The 8342-nt window shown below is 38.3% G+C and overlaps 1 protein-coding gene across 1 annotated transcript; it reads right to left on the bottom strand.

The window, feature by feature from the left end:
- Positions 1-4844: 4844 nt before the first annotated feature.
- On the bottom strand, positions 4845-7103 carry LOC138874787 (uncharacterized). Its single transcript, XM_070153571.1, has 4 exons — positions 6790-7103; positions 6500-6686; positions 6044-6187; positions 4845-5246 (listed from the first exon to the last, which is right to left on the bottom strand). Exons 1-4 carry the CDS (start codon positions 7101-7103, stop codon positions 4845-4847), a joined length of 1047 nt encoding a protein of 348 aa, XP_070009672.1.
- Positions 7104-8342: the final 1239 nt, after the last annotated feature.

Raw genomic sequence — 8342 nt, 5'->3', positions numbered from 1 at the left:
AAGAGAACACAATTTAAGAAGAGGATAATGTTAGAGTATGAGATCAACTAGAACTCTTCTACCATAGAAGAGTAGCATCTATATCCCAGTCAATCTCTAATTACTAACCCCTTAAATATCAGTGTTGTTCTCTTTTATAGGTAATGCACATAAGCAGAAGTTAAACGTGAATTAGCAAAATAGCAAGGCAATTTTTCAAGCAATTTACGTGTAATTCAAGTGTGAAATCCTGAAGCTACTTGAACCAGATAGAAAAATCAGTTCCAAGTGTCTATCTTTTATTCTAGTTCAATTGTAGTAGGTGATTTTACATTGTACCTTTCAGCTTATATAGAAGCAATTGTATTAGGTACTTAGAGTGTTTAAGTTAGAGTTAACTTGAAGTTGTCGCAACAGTTGAGGTTGTGTGCTACAACGGGATTAGAGTTAATCCTAGGTTTACAAAAGAGTTTTTGTAAATGTAGGTTTTGGCTCAGTGATTTTAGTGGAAGTTTGGGAAAACCCTACTGAGTAGTAGGTCGCAGTTTTTTTACCTTTTGAGTTAGGTGTTTTCCACATAAAAATCTCTGTGTTCTTTATTTTCTTTACTTATTATTCCGTAAACAGTAGTAGTTGGAACACAAAGAAGAACCGGGTCCTTCTATAATCAAGTTAAGCAAAAATTGGATACCATATATAACAACACCCTCCCCCCTCTTGGCAGGGTACCCAATCAATGTGGGTGATGTGATGTCGGCCAACACCTCAATGATCGCACGGCAGGATAGCTCATCTTACCTTTATCCCAACACTATTACAGAGTATCTCACTTATGTTAAGGTAGAGTCGAGTAATTTTCATGCCAAGGTGAAGGCAAAGAAGCCCTTAGATTGGTATTCACTTATGGATGCGAGCAACCCGAAGAAGAAAGCACAACCTCCTACCACCACAGGCCAGTCTGATAAGCCAGCAGTGGTAGTTTACAAGACAGCAAATATTCCATCCACCTCGGTTGAGCCTTCCTCATGTTCCGCAGCTATGCCTCCGCCATCATCCACAACTACTACCAAAACTCCTAGAGTTTCTCTAAAGCAGTGCCTAAGCCCGCTGCTCCACTATCTGTGTTGCGAGTCTCAACAAATGGATGCAGACAGCTACCGCAAAGCTGATCGCACTTGTCCAGTACTTTTGTAGTGCAATCCACTTCTCATGCTCCTTCTACCATTGATGAGACACTAGAGAAGATTTTGGAGAACCAGAAGACAATCATGAGTACCTTGGTACATCACGGGCCAATGATTGAAGAGCTGGGAAAGGAAGTAAAGAAAATGAGGAAGTCCCAGGTGAGCAAGAAATCAGTGGACAAGCTTCGGGGGGAGGTGACCAGAATTGCTACAGCCGGAGACCTTCCCTTTAATATACTTCTTGACCCACACCAGTTCTCCTCAGATCCTTCAACCCTATATGCACTGGTAGCACCAACGGGCCAGTCTGAAGAGCCAGACCTTACTGCCAACACTGATGAGGCAGTTCCTGAGATGTTCGCCAACGCAACTACACCTAGAATTGAGGATGATGAGATTCAGTTGGCTGATCCAAAGGGTGATGAAATTGCTGGGGACACAAAGATGTCCAAGGATCTATAGGGATTTTTCTTCACCCTCTCCTCTTTTACTCTTATTTTGTTAAGCATTGGGGATAGTGCTTATTTTTATTCGAGGGGTGGAGTTTATTTGAAAAATTTGATACACTTTGATACATATGGTCTGTAATAATTTGATGATACTTTTTCATTTCTTATTTGTATTTATCTATTTTCACTCTTTCTTAAGATGTATATTCAGTCTAACTTTAGTAGTTTTTGCTTATTAACTTCTTTATCTTTGTTTTCCATATTAGTTCTTGTTTTGTTAAGTAGATTCTTTTTATGCTTTAGTAGATAATAAGCATTTGGTTTTCTTAACGCCATGGTTCATGTTAAAGGTAGTTGTTGTGTGAACCTAGTGACTTGCCCCGACGATGTGTGGCGTGACAACCTTCTTAAGGGAATGAGTCCGCTTTTATGTTTAGGTAATAATAGTAGTATAATGAATAAAAAGACCTAATTAAGTCATGCTCGAAGAGTCAACCATGCTACAATTGGAACCAACACACTTAACTACATGCTTATGTTTATAGACAATGTTTTTAAGAGAAATAGCTCTAGTTAATGATTTTGTGACTCTTGAGTTTACTTTGGTAATAATCGAGTGGTTTAATTGGACTATAATGATCTTTAAACTTGAATTTGGTATTTGTAGGCTCTCAACTCTATCCTCTTTTACAATCTAGTTGCATGAGGGGTGAGATGAATTGTTGCTAGTCCAAGTATCCGTGCGAAGAGTCTAGAGCTTGCCTCGAATGTGTTTCAAGGAGAAATCCTAAGCTTTGCTCGGGTTGAGAAGTGATTGTAGGCTCTCCTTGGCCCGTTTGAGTTTTCTATTGCCAAACAATGTTATCCCTAGTCAACCGCTTTGAGCCTCTAGCCTTTCTCATTTGATAACCATGTTATAAGCCTTTACCCATTTTGTCGTGACCATTTCTTGGCACCCGGACTTTCCTTAACACTCTTGTGAAACAAATGGCTTAAAACATATGCTTGGGGAGAGATGAGGAATTTGAAAAAGGTATCAAGGCACAAAAAAGAGAAAAGAAATTATCTCTATGAAAAAGAAGGAAAGAAAAGAAAAGAACAAAAAGAAAAATACAAAACGTGAATAAGTGGAAGGGTTGATGGATTCACAAAGAGGTAATGATCGCAAACATTGAGAAATCAAAAAAGGAAAAAATAAAAGAATGAGATGAACAAGAAAGAGTGATGTTAAGTCTCTCTAGTCCCCAATGAAAAGAAAGTGCCTATAAGAATTGGCAATTGTGAGTCGAGAAATGAAAGTGTGGAGTGCTTAAGGAAATGTGTAACCACTTACCCATATGGTCTCCTACCCTAATACAAAAGTCTTCATTACATCCCAAAAGATGTCCTACTTGATTTCAAACTAAGTGAGCTTACATTAGTGGAGATCTACATGGGGGACAAGCCTATGGTACTTGAAGTCGTACTTGTGACATTCTTTTGTGAGAGATGAGTGAGCCTTTCATGAATCTTCGAATTGAGTGCTAATTTCTTAAATGACCTTGGAAAATGGAATGTAGAGGACGAAGAGCTTAAAGTCCACCATAGCCTACATGATAGAACAAGAGTCCTTGATGAATAAGTCAACTCTTAAAGCTCAAATGTCACATTAGAACTATATGTGCATGAATATTTGACTTGTGCCCTCGTTGATAATGCATGATTAGTGTGGGTAATTGTTGGTCCCAACTGATGTGTGAATGGCTCACCTTTGACTCAATAAAATGACCCTTTAATTTAGGATGTGGGAACTAATTATTTGCTTGATGACAAGCAAAGACTTATGTTTGGGGAGTTGATAAGTGGGGATTTTGACTACTTATTCGAACCTTTTTGCTTTTGCTTTCGTCTGAAAGTATTGATTTATGTTCTCGAAACAAATGAAGTTTTGCAAATTACAGGAACGTTGGAAGTTTGGTCTCCTATAATGAAATCAGACTCAAAAAGGAGTGCTTCAAATCACAAGGCAAAAAAAGGCGCCGAAATAAAGAAGCGCGGTCCGCAGAAAGATTTTTGCGGACCGCAGAAATGTGCGGTCACATAACAAGGTTTTCACTGACAAATGATTCAAAGTTCGGAGAGTGTGAAAAAGACCAAGTCCTGCCGTCTTGCAGAAGTGTAAACCGAACAAGAATTGTGGAGCCGCAGAAGATACTTTGCAGCCACAATCTAGAAATGTGAGGCTGCAGAATCCTAGCTCCTGCCAACAGAAGAAATCTGCGGACATGGAATTGTGCGACAGCAGAACCTCCCGAGGGGCATTTCAGTGAATATTTTGCCACTATAAATATAAGAGTTTCATATTTTTAGGTTAAGTTTCGAAGTTTGAGTTGTTGTAGCTGTTACATTTTCCCATTTTAGGAAGTTTGTGATTATATTAGTGTGTAAACATTATATTTTTCATTTTAATTTTTGATTATGAGTTTAATTAGCTTTTCTTCTTAATATTCTTCAATTCCCACTATGAGTAGCTAGATTCTTACTAGGGTTGTGATCCAACCCGAGTGTGTAAACCTTATGGGTATTTAATTTAATTCTTGTTTATGATTTGGTATTGATTATTTTGCTTAGTTCATGCTTCAGTTTTAGAATTAGTAGTTACAAACATTGGTTCATGCCTTTTTGACTTAGTCTCTACTTGAGAAAGAGGGACCTAGTCTAGGATAACTTGGCTAACAAGGAATTGGGTTAATTGAGACTTTGATTAGCCTAATTAAAGGGTTCCAACTAGAGATAGTAAGAACCCGACTTGAGCTTATATCAACTATTTTATTTGATACTCATTTGGACTTGAGAAAGCCAAATTAGGCAAAATCACTCTTTAACCGAGAGGTATTGAGTGGGTAATTTAGAGTTAAGAGCTATAATATACCCCAATCAATAAAATAAGTATTAACATCTTTAACCCATTCAGCGATCACATCCCTAGGCTTTTTAACTATTTCGTAAACACCAAAAACAATTGATCATTTCTAGTTTCTTTTCCTTAGCTTACCATTATTAGAGTAACAGTACAAGTAGAAATCAAAACTTTTTCTAGAATTGCAAATTTGGTTAATCCATTCGCTTTTTCAAGTGTATACTCCTAACACCCCTTATAACTCCCTGTGGATTCGACCCCGACTTATCGTTTGGTAAATTATATTGCATACGGCCGTATCACATCTCCTATCGAGGTGTGTTGTGGACGTTATCAATCATCAACAACACTCAAGCATGTAAGATTCCCATTGTTTAAAGACTCAAAATTAGCAACATACATATTTTTGAATCTTTTTGTCATCAGAACCACTTCACCAATTATAAGATTTGTAACAGTGCAAGTTTTTGATAAGAATTCCACTTTTTTCCGTTTTCGAGACACACTTAGTAGGCTATATTTAAAGCTATTCACATAGTACACATTCTCAATTGAATGAGTGGGTGTCTTTCCAGCTCTTCCTACTCCCAGAATGTATCCCTTTTTGCCATTGCAAAAGGACACACTCCCTCTTTGCAGGGTTTTGAGTGAAAGGAAATCATCGGCGCTTCCAGTCATATGCTTAGAGTAGCCACTATCCATATACCATCTTTGGACACTTTGTTTCACTGCTCCCTACACATGGAAATAAAGGGTTAGACTTAGGAACCCAAACAAGTTTGGGTCCTTTGTAGTGAGGTAAAAGGGTGAATCAAACTTCATCTTGTCCAAGCAGGCATCACACATTTTTATTTGAGAGACCACGTTCTTTAGCAGTAGTTGTTTTTTCAACAAAAGCTTTATTTTTCTATTAGGATTGAAATTTAGCTTTACAGTTTCTTTAAAGTGCCCAGTGTTACCACAGTGTGCAAAGCTAGTTATCGACTCCCTGCCTATTCCGCCCCATTATTCTTATACATGGCAGTGACTGCACTAGAGGACCAGGCCCACTTAAGATATTCTCTAGGTCATTCTTAACTCTGCCTAGATCTTCCTAAAGTTGTTTGTTTCTTTCAAGTTCAGCACACAGACTAGATTTCACCATTTTTAGCTCATTTTCAAGCTTAAGGTGTGCCTCACTTGCAACTTCCCTTCCCTTTGATTGTTCCCAGAGTTGTTTAACCTTTTTAGTTCCTCAATGGTTTCTTTAAGATCCAAAACTACCACCAACAAGTTATCTCTCTCATGATCTATGTTTTAAGCTTTCTCAGTTAAAGCATCATTTTCCTTTTTTAAATCCTCAATAGTTTCTATTAAGTCAACTACTACGACTACCAGATCATCTCTCTCATGTTCAATCTCTCCTAGTTCCATAGTTGACACATTTTTGTCATTAATGAGATTATGATAAACATAAATCAGGACATTTTCCAAGGATATAAGCTTTTTTGAGAATAAGACTTCAAATTTCTTTGAACGTCCAGAAAATTTACCTTATCATCATCATCATCTTCATCCTCATCAGATTTTGCCATCAATGCAAAGATAGAGTCATATTTAGTAGCTTCGCTTTCAACAACCATCCTGGAGGTGTCCCCTTGTTCATCATCTTCCCCAGATTCACTAGGGGAATCTCCCTATGCAGCAAGAGCTTGCTTCACAACATTGTCGGCAGCATCTCTTCTTTTGAATCTTCTGTTAGGAATCGGGTTCCTCTTAGCTATTTTGTCTGTGTTGTGTTGGTACTAGTCTTGCTTGTGCAAAGGATAGGCTTTGATGAAATGTCCTAGCTTCCCACATTTACGGCACAATTCATAGCCTTTTGATCTGTTGGAGCTACCCTTTTTTGGAATGCCTCGGTTTCTGCGAACAATTTTCTAAAACCTTTTTGTCAGATAGGCTATATCAGCATCCTATCCACTTGAGTCATGGTTGTCGGCCTTGAGGACCTGGTTCTTCTCCTTTTTGGTTTCTCTTCTTTCATGTTCCTTATTTTTCTTCATTTCATAGCTCTTCAGATTCCCGATGTGCTCATCAATGGTCAGCTTTTGCAGATCCTTTGCCTCTATGATAGCATTGACTTTTCTTTCCCAGGAACCATGTAATACACTAAGTATTTTCCTGAAAAGTTTTTCCCTGGATGATATCTCCTAGAGAGTGAAGCTCATTGATGATGGAGGTGAATCGAGTGTGCATGTCCTGAATGGACTCATTATCCTTTATCCTTAAGAGTTCATACTCAGTGGTGAGCATGTCGATCTTTAACTGCTTGACTTGAGTTGTTCCTTCATGTGCGGTTTGGAGAGCTTCCCAGATCTCCTTGGCATATTGATAGGCAGAAATTCTGTTATACTCGTCTGGTCCAATACCACAGATGAGGATATTTTTTGCTCGGAAGTTCTTCTGTATAACTTTACGGTCAGCATCGTTATACTCCTTCCTTAACTTTGGAACTATCACTAATGGCTCGCTAGTAGTCTTTATAGGGATGAAGGGTCCATCACAAATAACATCCCAGAGCTCTGAATCTTCAGCTGTGATAAAATCATACATCCTTATCTTTCACAATCCGTAGTATTGTCCATTGAATCTTGGTGGTCTGTAGGTTGATTGACCTTCTTTGAAGTATGGTGGAGCAGCCATGTGAATCATTTCTAGGTTTTAGCCTGATAGAATGAACCTGCTCCGATACCAATTGATAGAAACTTAGGGTCCCCCAAACTGTATAGAGAACCTGATTCTCTGTCAGTTCCAACAGAACGCACACAATCAAAGATAAGTAAATGACACGACAAGTTTTTCGTGGAAAACTCCCAATCACGGGATTAAAACCATGACCTACACTCGTAGAATTTCAATTTCACTAACTGAGGGAACTTCAAATGAAAAACTATTGTAACCTCGGAATTAATCTCTTAATCCCTCACCTACTTGTAATAACTCTATTTTAAGCCTTTTTGAAATAACTCTATTACAAATCTCACAACTCGACTAACTCTAGTCAAGAGACAAGCACAAGGTTTATGCTTTTATAGATGATTTCCTACACAATGCTTCTAGCTAAGCTAAGTAGGAATTACAAGTTGATCACTTTAACAAAGGTACAACAAAACTAAGGACATATGGTAACACAGGGAACTTTTGATATTTCACCACTGCCAACAACATCTTGTTGGGCTTCAGAAATTTTCCCAACCTGTTGACTCGAGACTTCTTGCCCCTCATATTCGTCTAATGATTCGTTGTCTGCCATTTCTTTTAGTTAGGCAGAGGGAGAGGTTTTCAGCAATAAATCTTTTGGGGATTTGGGTCTAACGACTTCGGTGAGAACCAGAACTCGATGGGGTTGGAGAAGAAACTGTAATTGGTTGTTGGTCTGGTATGGGGTTTTGACTAGGTAACAGTTGGGACTCAGACTCTCATTCCAGTGCTTTGTGAGACGAAGACACAGTAGGGATGACATTGGAAGTGTTTGAAATTTATGGATTTTGATGCATAGTGGAGGTTGGAAGTAAAGACACGAGAAAGAGAGGGTTTGTTTTGATAGATAAAGGAAATATTTGTATTTGATGTGGATAGATGGGAAATTGTCATCTTTTGGGGTTATTTAGAGAGGGTGAGGGACCGGTTACAAACGGGTATAATTTACTGGTTAGGCGGGTCAGTTTATAACGGGTGTGACGTTTGAGTTTTAAAGAGATAAGAGAGAGACGGAAATATTTAATGATGTGGCAATTTTATAGCCATTTATAATGTGCATGAGAGTAAAAAGGAACTATTAACCTGAGTCAA

Source organism: Nicotiana sylvestris, chromosome 8 (assembly GCF_000393655.2).
Source record: "Nicotiana sylvestris chromosome 8, ASM39365v2, whole genome shotgun sequence".
Taxonomy (NCBI): Eukaryota; Viridiplantae; Streptophyta; class Magnoliopsida; order Solanales; family Solanaceae; genus Nicotiana; species Nicotiana sylvestris.
This window is presented reverse-complemented; position numbering and strand designations above follow the sequence as displayed.

What these genes read in the sequence shown, in the direction of transcription:
- LOC138874787 (XM_070153571.1), bottom strand. Translation starts at nt 7,103, where the DNA reads ATGTATGATTTTATCACAGCTGAAGATTCAGAGCTCTGGGATGTTATT. An exon ending in CCAAAAAGGAGAAGAACCAG is followed by an intron (nt 6,188 to 6,499) that starts GTCCTCAAGGCC and finishes CTTGCTGCATAG; the next exon opens with GGAGATTCCCCTAGTGAATC. An exon ending in AAGATGATGATGATGATAAG is followed by an intron (nt 5,247 to 6,043) that starts GTAAATTTTCTG and finishes TTCCATGTGTAG; the next exon opens with GGAGCAGTGAAACAAAGTGT.